The sequence below is a fragment of the Equus quagga genome, chromosome 13 (genome assembly GCF_021613505.1).
Source record: "Equus quagga isolate Etosha38 chromosome 13, UCLA_HA_Equagga_1.0, whole genome shotgun sequence".
NCBI lineage: Eukaryota > Metazoa > Chordata > Mammalia > Perissodactyla > Equidae > Equus > Equus quagga.
Genome location: NC_060279.1, coordinates 62,514,646 through 62,539,706, shown reverse-complemented (window position 1 = coordinate 62,539,706; position 25,061 = coordinate 62,514,646). Strand labels below are relative to the sequence as shown.

Here is a 25,061-nt window from a genome sequence, read left to right as displayed (position 1 = left end):
TAAGTTTGAGATACTTGTGGGCCATCCAGGTCACAGGAGTTGATATCATCTGGAAAGGTTGCACAGGGCAAGACGTTGGAGTTGGTTCACAAGGTTAATAATTTGTACTAAGAAGAAAAGAAATGTGGTAGAGGGGATGCTAGAAAGTGGTAATCTGTAGGTGAGGCAAAGGTGTCTAGTACAAAGCCAAAGACAGCTACATGTGTAATAAAGAAAAAGTGAAGAAGGTAACACAGGCAGAAAAAATTGTGCATTATCTTGACATCACTGCCATCCCCTTTATGTGCAGGTTCAGACTCCTACTGAGTGCCTTACACCCACCCCTATCCTGTCACTGCCACAAGATAATTGAGTGAGGTTAGAAGGCACCTACTATCTAAGTATTTTGGGATGACTGACAGAGCCATTTGGGATGTCTCAGGTATCAGTAAAGGTGAGGCTATGGGAAACACCGTCTTTGCGTGGGGCAACTTGTGAAGAGCCACACCGGGTGCACCTTTGGCCACACTAGGCTGACAAGAGGGAAGATGATACCATATTCTCTTAAAAGGCCTTGATCTCTCCAGTACTCTAGTTGCCCCAGAGAGGCCCCAAGTACATGGACTGGGGGGTTAAAACTAGTAAGAAGAATGAATAGGACAAAACTATTTCTTTTATTAATTCACCCTCCTATCTGTTCATGTGGCAAATATTTATTGAACACCTATTACACACCTGGCCCTGGGGACAGCAACATTCATAGGCTGAGTGGAAGAGAAATCCTGAAAGAAGACTTCCTCTCAGATATCAGATATCACAGAAGGCACAGAAATAGTTTCAGAAGTAGAAGGTGGTTAGCATCACTTACTTCGGGGATCCAGGAGGATAAGGACTGAAGGCAGGCTAAGAAGGAGGTCACTGGTACCCTTAATAGAAACATTTTTAGGTAGTAGAAGCCAAAGTATAATGGATAGAAAAATGAATGACAGTCGAAATGCAGACCATTCCCTTGAGAAGTGTGTCCAGTAAGGGGACAAGGGGAGATGACAAAAGCTGTTTTGTAACTTCTCTAAGTGGAGCTGAGAGAAGCTTGTGCAGTGCTGGCTCCAACTGAACATCCCCCAAAGAGAAGGGCCAAGCGATGAAGCAAAGTGCTGAAGAAGAGGTGAAGTACTAGAAGCCTGAGACCAGGTAGCAGAATCAGCCTGGAGAGGCAGAACTGCTCCTTTCTCTGAAACGATGGGAAGGACAGTGCTCTTATATACAAGTCTCTGCACAGAGAGGAGAGCAGAAGCCTATTTGTCAGCCTCAGTGTTTTCTGTGAACTGAGTAGCAGAGTCATCCTGTACAGTACCTGGTAGACAGCAAGCGCTCAATAATCATTTTTTAAAGGAATGAATCCTGGGGCTGCAGCATAACCCACAAGGAGCCTAGAGTCTGGTCCCTGATAGGATCACTACTCTAAGCTACTGCCTTCCTCCCCTCCACCTCTTATCAATCTGTCCTTGCCTTAGATGGAAACATGAGTTACCAGTACACAGATGTTTGCATAAAGTCAGGCACACATGCATACACACATATATCCACCCTGTATATCACAGAGAAGAAACAGGGAAAAAAGGGCCCTTATGGGCTCACCTAGAGACTCCAAGAATTAAATATTGCAGTCTGTTATCAGTGAAACAGAGGCACAGTACCTTGATGAAGCAAAGATAGACGCATTGAGGCCCCCAAAGCAGGACAGAGCAACGGCAATGGGAATGGTCCAGCTGAACATGCCAAATGTCCGGTCAGCAAATGTCTGGAGGCAGAGCACAGAAGGGGAACTTAGCACAGGACAGGGTTTCATAAGCCTCCTGCATCTATGGTTCTGGGACAAACACAGTCGCATCTGAGCAGCCCACCCTCTGGCCTAGATCCATCAACTGGCCCTGCAGAGCTGGAGCAGCTGCAGAAAGAGCTCGAGACATTCAGTATCATAAGATGACGAGCAAATGGAGATCCCAAGAGACTCACCACAGCCACAGCATCACTGCCAAGGACATCTGAAATGCTCAGCACTGTGTAATAGGCCACGTTGGTCAGGATGTAGATGAGCGTCACAATTGGCATAGAAATCCCAATGGCCAGGGGCAAATTTCTGTCAGGATAAGTGAGATAGTACTACCTAGAACCAACCTCCCCTTGGGGTCAAAGTCCACCGAGGGATTTTTCTAACATTTAACAGTTCCCCAGCCTCTCTGGGTCTTTGACGCAGGCTCCTCTTCCCCATGTGACCTAGGGTAAGTATGTATCCCATGCCCCTGGGCTCTTTCTACTGAGAAACAGAGAGAGAGAGAGAGAGAGAGAGAGATCCTTCTCTGTGAAGATAGCTGATCAATATTTGATCTTCCCCACAGTTGAACCAATGAAGAAGGGTCCCACTGAAGAAGGAGCAGTGTCCTCTAGGGACTGGAGGCGAGGCTGGGGACCTGGCTGCCCAGAATAAGCTTCTGGTTCCCCAGGCTTCAATGTCAGCTCCAGAATACAAGGGTCAGCTGTTGCCCACTGAAGGACCTCTCCTCAAGGAAGGACCCTGGGGATCCTCCAGTGTGAACATGAGGGTAAGGAGCCAGGGGCTTTACAACCTTCACTCATTCCCATCCTAGCCCCTAATCCCTCCGAGCTGGAGAAAGGGGAGTAGGGAGAAGAAGAAGGGGTAAGAGATGTAGGGAGGAGGGGAGGGGAGAGGGCAAGTGTGCCCACTATCATCAGGAGTTCCAGCCAAGTTGGGGAGTGAGAGTGTGATCCCGCCTTTACCTTTCTGGGTTTTTGATTTCTTCTGTTACAAAATTAAGGGTGTCCCAACCTGAGTAAGAGAAGAGGGCAGAGTAGAGGGCGAGAGAGAGGTCTCCCATGTCCCAGGAGGAACCCTGAAAGGCGTCCTGAAAGTGCTCAGAGTGTCCTGTGGGGGCAGAGGCAGGTGGGGGGTTCAGGGAAAAGGAAGAGGAAGAGGGAGGAGAGGAGAGAGGGAAGGTATCAGGAGATGAGGAAGGATGGGGAGGGGCAGTAAGAAAGAGGAAGGAAAGATGGGGAAAAGGAGAAAGGACGAGGGTCAAGAAAAGAAGGGAAAAGCAAGAGGGTGGGGGGAAAAAAACATAATTTAACACCAAAAGAACAACCACCACCAGCTCCCTGCACTTGATCACCCAACCCACTCCCTCAGGGAAGTTCATATTCCTTTAGTAAAACTAGAGAATCTCAGAAAAACAAAGGCATTTCTGGCTGCCCTCTGAAGTGATAACACCTTTTCCAAAGCCCTAATGAATTTCCATTTCCTGCAAGTGACCTCACAGCAGGCCACAGATCTTCTTCCTATTTTTAGAAAGAACCCTGTTTCACATTAAGGAGTCATTTTTCGTAAACAATTAGACCTTCCTGTGGAACTACTTCTCTTGGCTCAGACTATGGCACAACTTGGTCAGATGGGTTTCTCAGTCTCATGGAAAGAACTGTTGCTCTACTTACAATAGCTGTGATTGCATGAGGCAGGAAATGCCTCACTTCACAGAGGCAATGTAGGAACTGGGGTCTTCTTATCTCTCACTGGGCCTTGGTAGACCTGGGCCACCTCCACCCTTGGAGAGCCAGCCTAAGCACCTGTCTTTCTCCTTGGAGGCCTCCAGAGACCAGAGACTGCAGACTTAAAAGCTGAGAGAGCAGCACCCAGCTGCCCAGGAGAGAGACTTTCTGGACACACTGGGGGTTTTTAACAAGACCCAAACATCTAAGGAAGCCTGCTGTTACCCTCTGTAGAAAGCCTAGACCCATTCCTCAATGTGGCAAAAAGGGCTGGCTGGGCAGCAAGAGAAGGGTAAATAGAGACTCTCATGCCCCAGGGGTATCAGTCATCACACACAGCAGTGGTTACCTAAGGCACAGATCTTGGGTGGAGGATTACTCAACTACCCAATTTGACCCCAGCTGTTTCTGAGATTCCAGGGACATTCAGATGGCAGGCTGTACTAACTTGGTGCATGTGCACAAAGGTGCTAGACCAACTGCCTAAGCACCACTCAAGGCACTTCTTAAAAACATCTTTTTCAACTACAAAACAACGAGAGTTTGATCCAACAGGTCTGAGATGGGGGGTCTCAGCTACCCAGGTGATTGTAAACACAGCAAAGTCTAGAGACAGATGATCTAGAGAAGTGGGTTGTTCAACGATTGAGATATCCTTGGCCAAGGACATCACAGGACTTCTCTTAGAGCTCAGGAGGTCTTGGGAGGCCTGTTATGTTCACTGCCAGTCTGTTCTGATCCAGGAATAAAAGGCTTTCTAAAGCCAACATGCAGGAAAATCAGCGTCAACTTCACAATATTTTAATATTTTGCTGAGAGTTGACTTCGGGAGGGAATGCTGAATAAGAGCAAGTCCAGATGAAAAGTAAAGCCTACAAAATAACCATTCAGTTCCACATCCCATCTCCCCTACACACACCTTCCCACTCAAGAAGGGCCAAGTCTTCCTACTCACTACCTGGCAATCACAGACCAAAAACAGGAGCCAGAGCAGGGCTCACTCTATCCCCACTGATTACTTTTATGACCCAATTTACAACCCATGTTCCAAGAGCTCCTAGGCCCTCAGCTGGCTTCTTGCAGTGCTCCTAGCCTCCCAAAAGGGAAAGCAGCCCTGAGGGAGGAGCTGAGTCAAGTCCATTTGGCCAAGCCAGCCTGACCCAAGAAGCCCAGGGACAGATCTCTCGCTCTCACTGACACAGTCTACCATGTACACAGAAAGAGCTGAGCAGTAAAGCTAACAGAGTCCCCATGTCCTCCTCAGCGAATCCACGGTAACTCCAGGAGTCATCCACCCACCTTCCCACCTTGGGCCCTTCTTACCCTGGCACAGTTTAACAAGGCCCATGACAATGATGGCAATGAGCGCTAGGACCTTGGCGTAAGTGAACGTGTCCTGCACACGTGTGCCCCACTTGACATAGGCACAGTTCACAAATGTCAGCAAACCTAGGAGGAAAACCATAAAGTCATTGGCAGGCTTGAGCTGAAGGCACAAAGGCCCAACCTCTCTTTACAGAGTGCATCACTACCCTGTCTGCCTAAGGCAAAGGGGCCAATGGACCAGTCAGAACCAGGAGAAGAGGGAAATGGGGGAATATCATCCATCTGCCCCAGCTCAAAGCTCCCGTGAATATCCCATCACTGTTGACAAGCAAAGATACAAAGGCACACATTAACACATTTCCATACATTCTGACAGCAGGAACCATTTTTAGAAATCCCTCCCAAGCTCAGGAATGGTGGACAGCACCCACTCTCTCCCACTCAGACTCCCAAGGTTCCAAACCACCTGCAGCATAAGACCTCTCCACGGGGGCCGGCCTGGTGGCACGGCTGTTAAGTTTGCGCGTTCCGCATCTCCACAGCCCAGGGTTCACTGGTTCGGATCCCGGGTGCGGACATGGCACCGCTTGGCAAAGCCATGCTGTGGTAGGTGTCTCACATATAAAGTAGAGGAAGATGGGCATGGATGTTAGCTCAGGGCTGGTCTTCCTCAGCAAAAAGAGGAGGATTGTCAGTAGTTAGCTCAGGGCTAATCTCTCTCAAAAAAAACCAACAAAAAAACAAATAAGACCTCTCCATGGCCACATTAGAGAGTGGGGACAAGAGAGGCCCATCAATAAATGAGGTGAATTTGAATACAGGTGGAAGGTCACCCAGGAATTAGAGAAACAATATTTTGCATGCAAGTGTAAAAAAGGAAAAAGCCTGTCATGTGCTTGACAGTTTCACATACATCCTCTCAATTAATTCTCACAACTCCAAAACATAGACATTCCTCTTCCCATTTTATAGATGAAGAGATATTGGCTTTACTATATCAATAACATGATTTCTATTTAATATAAACTCATGAAACTTGCAACAAACTGAGGCTGAGAGAGGCTAACTACCATTCCCGAGCTCACACAGACCCCAATGATCTCCCTCATCCCCATTCCTATCCAAACCTCCCAATACTCAGTGAGGTCCATGGAGAAGTGAGCTCCTTTAGACATTCCCTAGGCTCGTATCACTACTGCTGGCTTTATGTTCCAGCTCCTCATGTACCTTAGTGATATCTGGGCCCTGTGTTGAGGGTCCTAGCACCTTACCCCTGCTAAATAAGGACTGCTCTGATCCATGGGGAGGACATGAGAACAGTATCCAAGGGGCTCCACAGTGACACCTCTAAGTACTTCCCTGAGCCTCCAAAAATAGAACTTTTATGTGAACCTCATATGTTATTACAAAATCTATTGGGCCATCTCTACCTACCCCTACCCATCTTGCACTCTTTCCTTCAGCCAAACTCTCTCCTTACTGGTGCCAGATATAGGCATAGAAGAAATGTTCTCCCCTCCTCCTCCTGTCAAGGCCAACAGCAACTCCCACTTTTAAGGTCTAGCTCAGCCCCCACTTCCTCTGTAAAACCTTCCCCAAACATACGAGCCAGGCCCTCACTAAGCTCTCCCTCCCCGAACCTTATGGCATTCCCACTTCACAGCACAGCTTAGTGTCTCATTCTATGGTCATGTAGACATCTGTCTCAAGAAGGTCTCTCCCTCAGGCATTCGGGTGGTGCTCGAGATCACAAATTCTTAGGGGGAAACAAAAGCATATTGTTTTCTTTTTTTTTTCCTTCTCCCCAAAGCCCCCCAGTACAGAGTTGCACATTTTAGTTGTAGGTCCTTCTAGTTGTGGCATGTGGGACGCCACCTCAGCGTGGCCTAACAAGCGGTGCCATGTCTGCACCCAGGATCCCAACCAGTGAAATCCTAGGCCACCGAAGCGGAGCGCGCAAAGTTAACCATTCGGCCACGGGGCTGGCCCCATCGTAGTGTTTTCTTAAGCTTACTGCCAAGCAAAGAGGGGAACTAACGAACTCTGGTTGGAATCAAGGTGGTGATGACTTTCACTTAACCTCCAATTCCCTGGAGCAAGGCAAATGTCAGGAAGTTGGACATTCCTCCACTCAAATGGAGAGGAGAGCCTAGAGCCAGCATGTGGAAATAAACACAGGCGGTTGAACAGCCTTCATGGCACTTCAAGAGCTTTCACACAATATGCTGGCAGATAACACAGGTGACTACTAGTCAGTCATATGAGGTGGAGGGTGGAGGAATGGGGGATATTAGTCAAGGAGGAGGGGAGTAGGCCAAATGAATGCATGCTGCTGGCAGGTCTTCCCAGGGATCTGCCCTGCTATTCAAAGTTTGCTGTGCAGGACTAAGCCTAGATCAGCTAACATAAGGATTACCTAGTTAATAGCCACCAGTAATCTGCAGACCCCTGTTCAATACAGTAAACATATTTTGAGGTACCTGCCAAGCCCCTTCTTGGGAATTGTTCTCCTTGCCCTATCATGGCTGATTTGAACCAGACAATGGACCCAAGCTGAGCCTATTCGATTTTGTCTCTTCCAGGAACAAGAAGTCAGGATACTAAGAGACTGAATCTATTTAACAGCAGCAGAGTCAGGGGCCATAGCAACTCAAAGTCACATATAAGCCTTGTAACTACAGACTAACAAAAACCACAAGAAAGCAGAGGAAGGAAGCAGGACTACAAAAAGAAGTGTGAGGGCACACAGCTTGTGAGAAAAAGGCTGATGGAGAAAGATGCAGAAATACACAGAGACAAGAGACAAAGATAAGAAGACAGAGAAGGGGAGAAAGAGAAAGAGAAAAAAAGATAGACATACACGTGGCGAAAGAGACTGTCTCACAATGTCCTGGCTGTGCTTGATGAATATTATTTTAGACTGGTTACTTTTAAAAACTGTGGACAAGAAGGAGGCTCTGAGGAGTGGAATTTGCTTGCCCTTTGATGAGAGACATTTGCATTTGTGAAGGAAGTCTCCATCTGTGGGGGATGTCTCCCTCTCTGCACCAGGAGGAAGTGGGGATGACTTTATCTCTAGAAACTCTTAATGGGGAAGGCAAGGACTTAAGTTGTTTACTGTCTGGTAACCTCATGTAACTGACCCCCCCCCCAACATCCTCCTTTGTCTTTAGCTGAAGATAATATTTAAGCGGTGGCTTCTGCCATTTACTTTGACAAATACAAATGGCAAGTAATAGGATATATTGGAGTATATGAGGAAGCCATTTGGTGTAAACCTAATTCGGCCTGACCTTGTTCTTCCAAAAGGGCCTGACAGTGACCCTGGAGCCGTTGAGCATGCATTCTATATCTGCTTTAGATATTCCCTATGGCAAGAACAAAGGCCCTTGAGATAAAGGTGCAACTTCCCTCCCCCTCCCAACGTTGGCATTTCCTTAAGGATTAAGCATCTTTCCTTAGGCTAGGAACTGATTGCTGTGCTCACCTGTGACCACCCAGCTTGAGACAATAGACTTGCCTCCTGCTACTCCCGCCAAGACAGCAGACCCACTACCTGCTGTGTCCATCAAGCGCTGTGCCGACAGGGCAATCTTGTGACTATTGTGGGAGGGACATTTCAATCATATGTGAAACATCCTGTTTGGAGACATATAACCACTCTGTATACCTCACTTATTTGGTACCCTTTCTTCCTTCGGGAAGAAAGGCCCCGGGCCATGGTCTTCAGATTTTAGCTCAGAATAAACTCATCCCAAATTTTCATTTATAGATTGGTTATGGATTATTTTCAGTCTGACAACTTAATCTGGTTTGATTCTTATCTAAAAGTTACAGGACCCAATAACCAGACCCCACCAGCACTGATACCATTTTAACAACTCTTTTTACATATTCTTTCCTTTGTCTTGTAAAGAGATAACTCACATACTTATGCCTTAAATTTAGCCCCACCCTCAACTCATGTTTGCAGCAGCTCTTTACCGCCCATGGGTCCGGTCCCCATGCTATTCCACACTATTCTCTAAATAAAAGAGCACTACTGCCAGACCTTGAGAGTCCAAGAAATCTTTCTTTCGACTCCTCGGCTCACCGACCCCGCATCATGCTCACTGTGCTTCTGGTTTGTGGCACCAAGATGTGACTGTAAGATGGGGAAGAGAAATGATACACTCCTCAGCCCTACAGAGAAGCACTCCCTCTCACTTCTGCTCCTTCTTCACTCCATTCTGCTACAAATTACTCCCATGGCTTGGTCCTCTCTGCACACTAGTGAATATTGCACACAGTGGGAATTCAACAACTACTGGTGCTGAACAGATGAATGAAGGCAGCACCTCATGGAGGTCTCTGCAAAGCCCCTTTTGAAAGACCAGCTGGAAGGATACAAAAGAATCTGGTCACAGTGGCTGCCTCTGGGGAGGAAGACTAAAGCTCTGGAGAGGCAAGGAGACTTTTTCCATTGTATTCCCTTTTATACTTTGACTTATTTACCATGCACATATGCTTCTTTCTCAATAAAAATAAAAACAGCTAATTAACAACAATGTGCAGACAGGGAGCAGGGCCAGGAGTAGGGTGAGGGGAGCAAGGCCCCCAGGGTGCAAAATTTAATGAGGTATTGACTCACAGATGACCACTTAGCAATCTGAGAGTGAGTGCATCCTTAAATGCTGGCCCAGGTGCCTTGCTTGCTTCACCCTACTCTCAGTGCCGCCAGAGAAGAGAGAGCTCCAAGAGCAGTCTACCATGCAGAAGCCAAGTCCCCTGAATGTTTTCCTGGTTCCAATCAAGAAACAAAATTTCACCATCTGATCCCCAGCCCTCCCAGATCTCCCATCCCTGTCTAGTATCACAGACTCTGTTAGAGCTCAAACATAAGACAACAAGGCCTGAGGCCAGGTGCTCAGATTCAACTACCACAATTAAAACATCCAAGTCTTGCCTCTTCTCCTGATCTCACTTCCTTGCTGCAAAGCCTGCACCAAGGAGTGTGAGACCCATGTGAGGGTCTTCAAGGCTCCCTGGGGGGTTGTTACTGAGAAAGGAGTACTCAAATAGCAGATTCAGACCAAATCCCAAAGCTGAAACAAATCTCCAAAGTCTCTCTGTGGCAAAGACTGCTAGTTATCTTCCAATATCTGTTCTTCCCTTTTTCCATAGTAATAGAAACTTTAGCTGGAGTTATGGCTGCCCAAAATAAAGATGACATTTCCCAGCTTCTCTTACAGGCAGGTATGGCCATGAAACTAGGTTCTTGCTCCAAGAATGTAAGCAAATTTTTATATAAATAAAACCTCAGGACATATCTTTGAAGGGTAGGGCATACCTTTCTTTGTCCTTCCTGTCAGCTACAATGTAGACAGGACAGCAGAGCTTAAGTAGCCATCCTGGGTGACCGGCTAGAAGTTACACCATGCTGAGGACGGCAGCGCAGTAAGACAGAAGGAAGGAACCTGGCTCCCTAAAGAATTATGAACTCATCCTACAAGCCCCACACTGCCTACTTTTAACATGTGAGAGAAGTAATTTTCAGTATGTTTGAGCCATCCTGCTTGTGGTTTTCAGTTGTTTGAAACTCAAACTAATCCTGAATAACACATGCATCCTCAGACAGAACTACGCCTCTCATACTCTCTTTCTGATGAGGAGATGGCCTGGCAATCTGAAGCTGTAGTCCCAGGTATGCTGACAGTCACAAATCCCTTTTCCTACAAGCAACAGGGAGGGGAAAGAACCCTTCCAATTCCTCCCACAAACAGGCTGCATATACTAAGGGGCATTCAAGGGCAGAGGAGTGCAAACCTTAACAATAAGATGGAAAAAGAGAAAAAAGGGGGGTGGGGAAACATCTACAAGTCTATTAGGAGAGAAATGTTCTACGATGGTCCAAGAGAGGTAAACTCTTCCAAACAGCGATTCTGGAATCAAGAGCTACTTCTTTGGATGTATATGAATATGTAATGTACACGCCTTTTTAAAGAGCCTCCGTGTTTTTAATTACACAAATATACATATTCTTATTATCAAAAAGCATTCAAACTATATATAGGGTTAGAGTCCAGGTCTTTGAACAGCTATGGTCAAGACCCAGTCTTCCTTAGGCCTGTCACTGTCAGAACATGAAAGCTGGGGCCGGCCCTGTGGCCGAGTGATTAAGTTTGTGTGCTCTGCTTCGGTGGCCCAGGGTTTCGCTGGTTTGGATCCTGGGCATGGACATGGCACAGCTCATCAGGCCACGCTGAGGTGGCGTCCCACATGCCACAACAAGAAGGACCTACAACTACAATATACAACTATGAACTGGGGCTTTGGGAAGAAGAAAAGGGAAAAAAAAAGAAGAAGATTGGCAACAGCTGTCAGCTCAGGTGCCAATCTTAAAAAAAATGGAACATGAAAGCTGTCTATCCACAGCAACAACTGAAAATAGGAGAGCATACCCTTCCTACTCAGAACCCTGCCCAGGTCTGAGTCCAAGACAGCACAAGACAACAGAAAGCTATTCAGGCTTTATACAGTGTTTCTTCACTCCAGTCTCACCCTCAGCAGTCCCCCTCTCATTCTTCCTCCCTCTCTCCCTCCACCCCGACCTCCTCCTCCTCCTCACTGTCAGCCTTACCAAACAAACTCTCAGAGGAAATGGAGACTCAGCTTTGATGCCACTGTGTCAATGCTGAACTGACTTCTATGTTGAAACCTTCACAGCAAATATTCTCCAATGATGTGTGTGAGGCTACACAACAGGCAGGATCCCACAAAGATAAATGGACTGACAACACCTAAGCCAGGAACATCACCCTTCTACAGTCAGATCAAGTACTCTTACAACGCCAGGCACCTGGGTTACCGAGAACACTGCTGGTCACCTGCCAGAAGAGGAGACCTATGCACCTGAGGAACTGCCATTTTCCCCCACAGTCCCATAAGTGGATAAGAGCCCCTAGGGATAAAGAGTTTAGTCTGCAGCCTGAGGCCCAATCTACCACAGAAGATTCCAAGGTCCCAGAACACATATGAGCAGAACGCACCTTTAGGATCGAGTTTCTCAACTCAGCACTATTGACATTTTGGACCAGATAAGTCTTTGTTGTGTGGGGTTATCCTGTGCATTATAGGATGTTCAACAGCACCCCTGGCCTCCACCCACTAGTACCCCACAGACTCCCTTCCTAGCAGCTATGACAACCAAAAATGTCTCTAGACCTTGCCAGATACTTCCTGGGGAGCAAACTCACCTGCGGTTGAGAACCACTGCTCTAGGATAATAAGTAGTAAGACAGCCTGAAATCCAAAGAAAGTTACTTGGATCTCCCTGCCAGTGTAACCTGAGACTGGGGTCGGGGGGCTGCTGGAAAGCCAGGATCTGAAACAGCAATGTCTTCAAGGGCCATGAAGGTAACACAAATGAGCAAAGTCAAGAATGTCTGGGTATGAAACAAGAGGAAGTGGAGGACCCTAGTGGACCGGAGAGTATATGTCCATTTAAAGGAAACAACCACTACTCAAACGCAGCTGATTGCGTCAGGCAGGAATTGGGGTCCAAGGTTGTCAGAACTTTTGATTTTTCAAGAGAAAGGGCAAGTCCTGATTTTCAAATGTTGGCAAGTAATTCAGAATTGTTTAGAACATTGTGCAGGCCAAACAAATATATCTGTGGGCCAAGTCTGGCCCATGGCTCATCAGCTTGCAGCTCTGCCCTAGCTTTGGTTATTACGGAGACTGCCTGGGCCCTTTCTTCTAGGATGGAATTGTCTAGCATGGCATAGCTGTAACTTCTTTAGGCAGTCTCCTAATCAACAACCTGGACCCCGCTCATGTCTCAATTTCAAGACTAACTCAATTCTCCTATCCTGCCTAAGTCTCATTCTGGATTTAGTGCAGATCTTTGTTCAATTATGACTTAATTGGTTCCTTCCAATTTATGTCTCTTGAGACCAGGCTCCTCTCACTGACACCCTTGCCCAAGGAAACTCCCTCCAGCACATTCCAGCTCTGTTGGATCCATAGGCCTGATTCTATGCCCTAAACTCCAAGAAGAGAAGTAAGCTGAACCCTAAAGCTTAGCTGGTTAGGATGGGACATAGTCTTATGACTTGTCCCCCCCCACCCCAGTCTCAGGTTACACTGGCAGGGAGATCCAAGCCCACCTCTGACAAGTTTCTGCCCTCAAACCTGCATTATGGAAAAGGCTGGGCTTCTGGGAGAGGCTTACCAGAATTCAGATCCTGCAACTTGGGTAAAAGTACATTTGAATGAAAGAAGCTACAGATACCATGACTTTGTATTTCTAAGAGGTGAGGTCTCTCCTCTAATCAAAAGAGCAGTTCTTGGTATGGGGATGGGCTCCCTAAACACAAAAACAACAGGGAAAATCATAAAGGAAAAAAGATTTAGGGGGAGGCCCCATGGCCAAGTGGTTGGATTCACATGCTCCACTCCAGCAGCCTGGGGTTTTGCCGGTTTGGATTCTGGGCGCAGACCTAGCACTGCTCATCAGGCCATGCTGAGGCAGCATCCCACGTAGCAGAGCCAGAAGGACCTACAACCAGAATAGACAACTATGGGGGCTGCCCTGGTGGCACAGCGGTTAACGGTGCATGTTCTGCTTCGGCGGCCTGGGGTTCGATAGTTCGGATCCCAGGTGCGGACATGGCACTGCTTGGCAAGACATGCTATGGTAGGCGTCCCACATAGAAAGTAGAGGAAGATGGGCACGGATGTTAGCTCAGGGCCAGTCTTGCTCAGCAAAAAGAGGAGGATTGGCAGCAGATGTTAGCTCTGGGCTAATCTTCCTCAAAAAATGAATATACAACTATGTACTGGAGGGCTTTGGGGAGAAGAAGAAGAAGAAAAAAAGAAGATTGGCAATAGACGTTAGCTCAGGTGCCAATCTAAAAAAAAAAGACGTACCAAATAAAAATCTTCTGTACATGAAAAATCATATACTGAGGTGCTCTTTGATACAATTATTCTCGGAATTCATCCTAAGGCCATTATGAGACCAATGCACAGGCACCCTCAGGTGCTCAGATAAGAGAACAAATTTACAACCCTTCTAGAAAGGAATTGGGTAACACATAAAGATCCTTAAAAAAGTTTATTTCTTGGGGCCGACTCTGTGGCCAAGTGGTTAAGCTCACACGTTCCGCTTGGGTGGCCCAGGGGTTCAACGGTTCACTGGGTATGGACCTAGCACCACTCATCAAGGCATGCTGAGGTGGCCACCTACACAGAAGAAGGTACATCTAGGATATACAACTGTGTACTGGGGGGCTTTGGGGAGAAAAAAAAAAAAGAGGAAGATTGGCAACAGATGTTAGCTCAGGACCAGTCTTCCTCACCAAAAAGGTGCTTAAAAAAAAAAGAAAAAGTTTATTTCTTTAGACAGAGGGATTCTCTTGTATAATTCTATCCTAAGAAAATATGCAGAAACTCTGAAAATGATTTATATACAAAGACCCCCACAGCATCATCCTTTATCATAATATTATAGAGCACTTACTATATGCCAAGCAGAGAGAAGTACTAGACATATATTGATTCATTTACTCTTCACAACAATCTTTTCAGATAGGTACAATCAATATTCTCATTTTACAAATGAGAAAATCAAACTAACCGTTAACTAACTCCTCCAAGGTCAACAGCTGGAAAAACAGTTGGTAAAGCAAGAATCAAATCTAGTCTGGCATGGGAGGCTGTGATCTTAACCACTATGCTATACTGCCTGGAAACTACATATGTGTCCACAAAACATGTTTTCTAAAAATATTTGATGAGGGGCCGGCCCGGTGGCACAGCAGTTAACTGCGCATGTTCCACTTCGGCGGCCCAGGGTTCGCCAGTTTGGATCCTGGGTGCGGACATGGCACTGCTTGGCAAGCCACGCCGTGGTAGGAGTCCCACATAGAAAGTAGAGGAAGATGGGCACAGATGTTAGCTCAGCGCCAGTCTTCCTCAGCAAAAAAGAGAAGGATTGGTCCCAGATGTTAGCTCAGGGCTAATCTTCCTCAAAAAAAAAAAAAAGCAGAATATAAAGTTACATGCAAAGTATGATGCCAGTTCTATAAAAGAAAAATGAAGACATGATAGAACTATTAAAAATGCTCATGTCTTGGTGGTAGATTATGGGTGATTTAAGGCTAAGTTAATTTTCTCCTTAACGAACATGTTTTATAATCAGAAAATTATTCCCTTTTCTGGAAAGCTCAATCAGGTCAGAGTTCCCCTGGCCAAACTCTATCAGATATCCAGTTGAGTACCTATCTTCTCTCCTCCCAGGGGTATCTGTGGAGGGGTTCCCTTTAACATTTGTCTTTAGCAAATTCCTTAAAGTCAGGAGGCACAGTGCACTGTGCAGTCCTTTAGTGCTGACTCCAAGGTACTCTCAGTCTCTTTTTAACACTGTGGATAAACTACATCCACTGCCAAAGCTTTTGTAAGCAGAGATATGGAAAGAACAGAGTATAATTAAGTGCCTCTGGCAGCACAGTGCTAAGGAACACAGGGAATTCTGGGCCACTTCTCAGATAAAACACCAGCTCTACAAGACTGTGTAAATTCACAGCAGTCTTCTCTCCCTTTCGTTGATTTCACATAAATCCCTCCTTACCACCTCATAAGAGAAAAAGGAAAACAAAGAAGGATCCACTGGGATCTCTCAGGCTCTGTCCGCAGAAATCCAAATATGGGGTAGAAGCCACCTTCCCTTCCCTGGCCGCAGGCAGAGCTTGTTTACAAAGTCAGTCAGTGTAAAGAAACCTGAAACAGCAATGGGAAAAAGCCATTTTGGTGTGGTGCCTGCTGCTTAGAACAGACTGCAGAGAGTGGCAGTGGCAGGAAGGAGTGGTCCTGTGGGCCTGAGGGATAATGCCCTGGGACCCTACAATCTAGAGAAGCCCATTCCTCACTGACACCTTTAAACTGGTTTAAGATTAAAAGCTGGGAAGCAAAATAACTTTTCTCTTTTTGGGCAGCAGAATAAAGGCATCAGCACTGGTGTTTTTTCCTGGGTTAAGTTACAACTAGTGATGTCGACTCCAATCAAAACACCTGACAAGACAAATATAAGACATGCAACAACCTGTCACACAGACTGGGGAAGAGAACTCAGCGACAGCCAAGAGCAGAAGGAATGTGAGGCAACAAAGGCCACAAACAGATTCAAACTTCTTCCATCCCCATCCTCTACCCTTACTTATCTCTCAAGATCAAATGACTGGTGAAATTACTTCAAAAGATCAGATGCCCCTCTTTTCTCCCCCAAAAGAAAATATGCTGTTCAAATATAAGGTACCATTAGCATTATTAAAGTAACCCACACCCCCACACATACTCCCCCACTAAGCCCCCAGACTTACATATGCAAGCAGCAGCGAGGAGACGGCAGGCCAGGTATGGGGGATCACAGGTAGGGAAGAAGGGCTGGATGATGTAGTTGGCAAAAGTGATGGCGATGATGGCCTGACTGGTGGGCTCAACGATTAGCAGGGAGGCCCACAGGCGGATGAAGGCAATGAAGCCCCCAAAGGCCTCTAGAATATAAGCATAGCTGGCCCCAGATTTGGTGATGGTGGTCCCCAGCTCCGCATAGCAAAGGGCACCCACAACAGAGAAGAGCCCACCAATGGCCCATACGACCAGCGACAACCCGTAGGAGGCAGTGTATACCAGCACACCCTTGGGTGAGACAAAGATTCCTGAGCCGATCATGTTGCCCACCACCAGGCTGACCCCATTCAGCAGAGAAATCTCCTTCTTCAGCTGCATAGTTTCTGCAGTCCCTTGAGGTAGCATGCTGACATCTTCCTCCTTGGGCTGGCTGGCTCCAGGAATGAGATGGTAGTTGGCAGTGGGGCCCTCCAGCTCGTTGGTTTCCATGGCGAATGGTTCCTTCACACCTGTGTTTACTGTGGTCTGGCAAAGAATATAAGAACGTCAGTCTAGGGAAAGAGCTGGTGAGGCTCTGGTTTAGACCTGCAAGGTAGGCAGATTTCCCTGCCCACCTCTTATGTAGGGACAGCATGCATCACACACAGATCTAAGTACAATGAGCCTGTCTCAGTTCTCACCACAGGACACAGAGAAATGAAGGTAGGCAGACCTCCACTGCTGCCAAGAAAGACACCATGAGAGCTCAGGCATGACATGATGGCAACTTCCAACAAGAGGTACCTGGCTTGACGCCCAGAGTAGGCTGGCATTAGGTGTAGGTTTTGCTGAGGTGTAGGTTTTGCTCTGTTCTTACCAGCTTAAAACCTGCCAACCTGTTCTGCAGAGGGACCAGAGTCCCAGCACTAGGTTCACAGCCCTACCCAGTCTGATAGGCCTCTCACTGTCTATACCCACTCACCTCCACCCAAACATAAACAGGGTCTTCTTCAGTGTCCCGCTACATGTGGAGAAATCTGTAGCCACTCTCAGACAGGCAAAGAAAATAAGCATGTGGTGGGAAGGGCTAGGAAGATGCTAAGCCCAGGGCATATTGTTGTTGCAGAGACTGGCCTTCATGAAAATACACACCCTTGTGTCACTGTGTCCACAATACTACCTTACTTCCTACATTGCTGCTTGCCCATTCAACACCTTTGTTTTTCCAAAGAGCCCAGAAAAGAGGGATAACATAATAAGACCAGACGGAAAAGGAACATCCAGAGAGCACTCTAACCTGGGGCTTATCTGCTATTGGCTTATTTGCTTCCCTTCTCAGAATGCCCCTTTCTACCATCTGGAGTTGTAAAGAGATTCTCTCAGAATAGGACCCAAGAGTCTTGACACTCAATCAAAGCTACAAGGCTTCTCTTATCCACAGATCTGGAATTAGAAGGCATCCTGTAAGGAGATGGTGCACGCACGCACGTGCGCGCGCACACAGACACACAACTACTACTACTATTACTACTACTACGACCTTTCATTCAGAGCTGGGCCAGTCCAGAAACCTCAAGGAACCTACCAGTGAAGGACCCAGAATGCGTCAGAAGAAGACAAGCACCTTCCTGACCCTACATTCAGCATGGCCTTCTCCCTCCCTCAAGTCCTATGCCCAAGGAATCAGGAATTCAGATGCCCAATTCCCACCTCATCTTCTGGAGAAAGAAATCTGGTTAGCCATTTGATTCCCACCCAGGAGTCAGTTCTTTAAGGTCACAGAGACAACTTCCATGGCCAAAAGTGGGATCAGTACATCATCTTCCCAGAAGCCTCTCATCTACTCAACAAAAACGGATGTACTGGAACCTTGCCTCCTGGAGATAAGAGCAAGGGAACCAGAGCTACTCAAGAATGAGTAATTTTCAGGGAAAACTCCAACCTCCACAGGCTCCACCCAAAATTCCTGCCTTACTTGTCCCAGTCCCTTTCCAGAGTCTGGACCTAAGCCCAAGTGAAAAAGCTCCCCTGGGGCACTAATAAGCCTTCTGTCACTCCCACAGGAGTTCAGCCAGCCTACCTCTGCTTAGATGAGGCCTGGCTTTAAGGTGGCACCACCTTTCCTTTCACTCCCGGAACCAAGCCATGAAGGTTTCCCTATGCAGGCACATGGGAACATATTTCTTTTCACATGTCTGCCAGGTGAGCCCCGACATCCATGAAAACAAAACTAGGAAACAGCTAAGAAGCTTATATTCTCACATAAGAGTCAGGTGCAGAGACCCCTAGGTTGCCCTTTTCCACCCAACTCAACAGAGGCAAGCAGAGAAACTTGGCCCGAGGGACGCTCCAGCTTTTCCTATTCCATCAGACTCTAGCTAGCGGGGAAGGGGGACTGGGGCTACGAGGTGTTCTTTTTGGATTTCTGACACCAGATGTGTGGGTTTTCTACACATCAAGCAATTTTGCAACACCAGCTGGGTGTCCTACAATTTAATCAGTTCTGACACTATCTTCCTGGAGATAGTATCAGATCCCACAGGTTAAGGGCTCAGTCCTATAAAAACTGTGCGCTCCCCCCACCCACCCCCTTTAGATGCCAACTGCAAGTCCAGGATGTTCCTGTGCTTCTGATCAACTGGCTATAAATCGAAGGTTCCCACTACCCCCTCCTTGGGTTCAATTAATTTGTTAGAGCAGCTCACAGAACTCAGGAAAACAGTTTACTTACTAGATTATCAGTTCATTACAAAGGATATAACTCAGGAACAGCCAGATGGAAGAGATGCATAGGGAAACGTATAGGGAAGGGGAGATAAGCTTCTCTGCCTTCTCTAGGCACATTCTCCTAGCACCTCCACGTGTTCACCAACCTGGAAGCTATCCAAGCCTCATTCTTTTGGATTTTTATGGAGGCTTCACTACAAAGGCAAAACTGATTAAATCATTGGCCGCTGGTGATTTGTTCAACCTCTAGCCCCCTCCCTTCCCAAGAGGTCGAGACTGGACTGAAAGTTCCAACCCCCTAATCACAGGGTTGGTTCCCCTAGCAACCAGCCCCCATCCTTAGAGGATCTAGATGCTTTCCAAAAATCACCTCATTAACGTAAACTCAGATGTGTTGAAAGGGACTTATTATATAAATAATAAATAACAAAAGACATCCATTTCATCTTTATTTCTCTGAAACTATTTCAGGAACTGGGAACAAAAGTAAATATTATAACAAAAAAATGCCCCATGGCTATTATATGGGAAATTACGGGAGCTGTGTACCAGAAACAGTGGACAAAAATCAAATATATATTTAATCACACTATCACAGGGAGGGAAAGAGAGGTAAGCTCATTTCACTGGAAAATAAAATCTAGTATAAAATGGAATTTCCTTGACTTATAACTTCCATTTAGGAAGGAGAAAGCTAGGAAAAGTATCACTCCTACTGCAATGACAAGAAAAAGCCAGATAATTTACAAAACTTTTTTTTTTTTTTTTACAAAACATAACTTTTCTTTCTTTCTTTTTTTTTTTGGTGAGGAAGATTGGCCCTGAGCTAACATCTGTTGCCAATCTTTTGACTTGAGGAAGACTGTTGCTGCACTAATATCTGTGCCAGTCTTCCTCTAATTTGTATGGGGGATGCTGCCACAGCGTGGTTTGAGAGTGGTGCTATGTCCGCCCCGGCATCTGAACCTGAAAACCCTGGACCACCAAAGCAAGAGCACGTGAACTTAACCACTATACCACTGGGTCAGCCCCCCACAGCCCCCCATAACTTTTCTTGAAGCCGTCAGGGAGCTGAGGTTACAGAGCAACCACCTGGACTGAAATGTAAGGAAAAATAGGCACCTCCACGGAGAGATGTAAGCTCTGGCTCATCTGTGGCAGAAGAACAATGGGACCACCATAGAGGCAGGTAAGAAGAATTCAGGTACAATTTTTTTTGTTTTTTTGTTTTGTTTTGTTTGTTGTTTTTTTTTGTTTTGTTTTGAGGAAGATTAGCCCTGAGCTAGCTACTGCCAATCCTCCTCTTTTTGCTGAGGAAGACTGGCCCTGAGCTAACATCCATGTCCATCTTCCTCTACTTTATATGTGGGACACCTAACCACAGCATGGCTTTTGCCAAGTGGTGCCAGGTCCGCACCCGGGATCCAAACCGGCGAACCCCGGGCTGCCGAGAAGCAGAACATGCGAACTTAACCGCTATGCCACCAGGCTGGCCCCCAGGTAAAATTTTTAATTAATTATTAAAGGTCAAGCGTGGGTTAGCAAGGGCCATACACACTCAGAGGTTTTTCTCCACAGACGTTGGTGGATGCTCATAAGAAATACTAGGCAGGAGACCAGGGAAAGCCTCTTAGTAGTGCTAGCCTAGAGAATGAAAGCAGTCAAAGGAATGCAGCCACTGCTCTGGGAAAAAATACAAAGGTCCACCTGATCCAGCCTCTAAAGAATAAAAGTCTTAAACCCCTGGGAAATGGGTGGCAAACTCTGTCATTCCCAAGGCAGCTGGGGCAGGGTAAAAGAAAAAAGAAACAGGGGCCGGGCCAGTGGAGCAGTGGTCAAGTGCGCACGTTCTACTTTGGTTGCTCGGGGTTCGCAGGTTCAGATTCTGGGTGCAGACATGGCACCACTCATCAAGCCATGCTGTGGTAGGCGTCCCACATAAAAGGTAGAGGAAAATGGGCATGGATGCTAGCTCAGGGCCAGTCTTCCTCAGCAAAAAGAGGAGGATTGGTGGCCGATGTTAGCTCAGGGCTAATCTTCAAAAAAAAAAAAAAAAAAAAAACCCTACACCTTGGGGAGAGGCAGGAAACTCTGGTCCAGACCATTAGAAGTGTCCTACCTCTGGGAGACAGGCAGGATCACCCAGAAAGATCTACCCCGCAGCCCCCAGACCCAGGGAAACAGGGCCTGCCTAAGACTGAGGCTGAACCAAACCAACAGAGAACTCCTCTGCTCCCCACACAAGGTTAACAAGCACCCAGCAACAAGACTGTGGTAGACTGTGCATTGAGGCAAAGGGGCACAAAGAAGACCTAAAGCTGAGAGTGGAGCATAAATATTGAGAAAAACCCACCCTCCAAACCAACCCTAAGAGCAAGGAAATACAAGAGGAATTTGAAGCCACAGGTGTAACTAAGGTAACCATAGCAGCAACAAAACCCAAACCCAACTCATCTCCCAAGGGACTCAAACTCCCACACTCACAGCTCAGTACAAGAAGAGGCAGACCCATTTCCCAGAATAAATGCCAGGTACTTCAGTCTCTACTGTTTCTACATACCATGTCTGACAAAAACAAATTACAAGCACCACTAAAAAGCAAGAAAAACAACCACTACCAAGAGGGAAAGTAATCAACAGGACAAGACTTAGAGATGATCCAGATATTGGAACTATCAGACAAGGAATTTAAAAGAACTATGATTAATACATTAAAGAATCTAATGGCAAAGTTGGAAAGCATGCAGAAACAGATGTGGAATTTCAGCAGAGAGATGAAAACCATAAGAGTCAAAATATGAAAAAAATAGAACAGAGCAGCCAAGAGTTATAGGATGATATCAAATGGTTTGAGGTAAATATAAAAAATACTTTTTTTTTGCTTATTTTTAATTACTTAAGAATTGACTGCCTAGGGTCCAGCCCTGTGGCTGAATGGTTGAAGTTCCATGCATTCTGCTTCAGTGGCCCAGGTTCACAGAATCGGATCCCAGGTATGGACCTATACCACTCACCAGCCATGCTGTGGTGGTGGCCCACATACAAAATAGAGGAAGACTATTTTGTAAATAGAGGAAGCTAACATACGTAAGCTCAGGGCAAATCTTCCCCAACAAAGAAAAAAAAAAGAACTGACTGCCTAAATAAAAAATAGTAGCAACACACTGTGGATTTATACCATATATAAAAGTAAAATAGGGCCTGGCCTGGTGGTGCAGCGGTTAAGTGTACACATTCGGCTTTGGCAGCCCGGGGTTCACCAGTTCAGATCCTGGGTGCGGACATGGCACTGCTTGGCAAGCCATGCTGTGGTAGGCGTCCCACATATAGAGTGGAGGAACATGGGCATAGATGTGAGCTCAGGGCCAGTCTTCCTCAGTAAAAAGAGGAGGATTGGCAGTTGTTAGCTCAGGGCTAATCTTCCTCAAAAAAAAAAAAAAAAGTAAAATATATGACAACAATAGCACAAACATAGGAAAGAAGAATTGGGAGTTATACTATTGTAAGCTTCTTATATTATGTGTGAAATAATGTAATATTATTTAAAAGTAGACTGTGATTAATTAAAAATGTATATTGTAAAACTAGGGCAACCACTAAAAAATTAAAAGAAGTTGTATATGAGGCCGGCCCTTTGGCCAAGTGGTTGAGTTCACACGCTCTGTTTCAGCGGCACAGGGTTTCACCGGTTCGAATCCTGGGCGCAGACATGGCACCGCTCGTCCGGCCACGCTGAGGTGGCGTCCCATGTGCTACAGCTGGAAGGACCCACAACTGAAGGTATACAGCTATGTACCGGGGGGCTTTGGGGAGAAAAAGGAAAAATTAAAAAAACTTAAAAAAAAAATGTATAAATAATAAGCCAACACTGGAGATAAAACAGATCATAAAAAATACTTAATCCAAAGGCAGGCAGAAAAAGAAGCAAAGAATATATGAAACAAATAGAAAACAACTAGCAAGATGGCAGACTTTTTTTTTTTTTTTTTGGAAGATTAGCCCTGAGCTAACATCTCCTGCCAACCCTCCTCCTTTTGCTGAGGAAGACTGGCCCTGAGCTAACATCCGTGCCCATCTTCCTCTACTTTATATGTGGGACGCCTACCACAGCATGGCTTGACAAGTGGTGCCATGTCCGCACCAAGGATCTGAACTGGTGAACCCCAGGCGGCCAAAGCAGAACATGCACACTTAACTGCTGCGCCACCGGGCCGGCCCCAAGATGGCAGATTTTAATCCAACCATATCACCAACATGAAATGTAAATGATCTAAACACACTAATTAAAACACATTGTCAGATTAGAGAAAAATGCAAAACCCAATATGCAGTCTACAGGAAACCCAGTTTAAATATAAAGACATAAATTAGTTGCAGGTAAAAGGATGGAAAAAATCATACAAACACTAAATTAAAAGAAAGGTGGAGTAGCTGTATCAACATCAGACAAAACAGACTTCAGAATAAGAAATACTGCTAGGGATAAATAGGACATTACAGAATGATAAAGAGGTCAATTTACCAAGAAGACAATTCTAAATGTCTATTTCCTCCAACAACATAGCTTCAAAATACATGCAAAAACTGAGAGATCTGAAAGAAACCGATAAAACCATGATTATAGTTGGGGGCTTCAACACACCTCTCTCAGTCATCAACAGAACAAGTAGACATAAAATCAGCAGGGATCTAGAAGACCTGAAAAAGGACTGTCCCAACATAGTTCTTGTCTAAGGAATTATGGGAATTCTGAGAAAAAAAATTGGCACCTGCAATAGGGCTTACCTCCACGCAGGAGATGGAAGCAGGTCAGGGGTGGGAGAGAGCCTCCCCACAGGGAAAAACACTGCTTTGGCTGGCTCCTCAAGTTTCACAACAGAATACCAACCTTCTGATCTACTCAACTGCTATCAGAGCACAGTTAGGAACAATCCCTCAGGTGCTGCCTGAGGGCTTTAGGACCAGCTCCAACCTTCTCAGCAGGGCCTTGTCACTAGACCCCGTGCTGCATACAGTCCCACTCATGGTCCTGTCACACTGAATTACCTGAAGTTTCCAGAACCTGGAGGAGTCCAGGGTTTCCAGAGCCCATCAGACAAATACACCTTTGCTCATGCTGAGCCCTCTGCCTCCAACACCCTTCTCCCACCTTTTCCTCAACATCCTCGCTACCACCTTGCTCCACATATCTCCTTGTGCCCCTAAGGCTTCTAGCACAAACTTCTGCCTCACTCTGTTGCATTTACGTACCTTCAGTCTCTCTCAACTAGTCTGTGAGCTCCTTGTCTGTTTCAGCAGCACCAAGTACAAAGCCTAGCACAGGATCGGTACTCAGTCCCTGATCATTGAATAAAAATATATAAAGGACAGAAAACACACAACAAACCCTACTGAAAGTCTAACACCTTGAGCCACTTGCTCCCCAGAACACAACAACAAAACCTTAACTAAAGGGAAGTGTTCAGTCAGAGAAGCCAGTCTGAGACAGTGGTTCCCATCATTTTCTATCACAGTACTTGTTCTTCAGGTTAACAGGTGAGAAAGGAAAAAAAAATTACAAAAAGCTGCTGTGACTACAACAATGGTTTTTAATTCATTTGCATTTAATTAGTCACAACAGTATCTACATACATTCTCAAAAAAGCAGCCCATAACTGTGTGAAATATATTGTTTATCTTGTCCCCACAGAGTAGATTTGCAGACCTTCTGCAACAATGGGATAAAAATCACTGATTCAAGGAGTTCATGATTAAGCCACTATCTCTAGCTAGACAGCCTGATATTTGGGGGTGGAACAAAATTCTACCAGATCACTCTCTCTGAATTGACCATCCTTTTGCCTTCAATTTTTATCCAACTGATAAGAGAAATTGGTGTGTGAAGATCACACACAGTACAGTCTCTCGGTCTCTCTTTCTCTAACACGCACAATCTCTCTAAAATCACTATTGAAGACAATTGCCATTAAATCATTCAATGCACCTTATAAGTTCCTGTCTTGAAAAGCCAGCATAAAGTCCTGCTTGTAAGGACACAGTGCAGCTTTCTAACAGGTTTTCATCCTATTTCGAAGCTCCTGAGCAGAAGATAAAGAAAT

The 25,061-nt window shown here is 46.0% G+C and overlaps 1 protein-coding gene across 5 annotated transcripts in view; it reads right to left on the bottom strand.

Annotated features, from left to right (window-relative positions):
- SLC7A6 (solute carrier family 7 member 6) overlaps positions 1 to 25,061 on the bottom strand; it is a 33,899-nt gene that overhangs the window by 5,974 nt on the left and 2,864 nt on the right. For all 5 annotated transcript variants that reach the window (XM_046680926.1, XM_046680929.1, XM_046680925.1 and 2 more), the window contains exons 2-6: positions 16,227 to 16,782; positions 4,864 to 4,989; positions 2,779 to 2,923; positions 1,996 to 2,119; positions 1,677 to 1,780 (exon numbers count right to left, since the gene is read on the bottom strand). In XM_046680926.1, coding sequence (XP_046536882.1) covers positions 1,677 to 1,780; positions 1,996 to 2,119; positions 2,779 to 2,923; positions 4,864 to 4,989; positions 16,227 to 16,746 — 1,019 coding nt within the window. In that variant the 5' untranslated portion in view covers positions 16,747 to 16,782. The remainder of the gene's footprint in view (positions 1 to 1,676; positions 1,781 to 1,995; positions 2,120 to 2,778; positions 2,924 to 4,863; positions 4,990 to 16,226; positions 16,783 to 25,061) is intronic.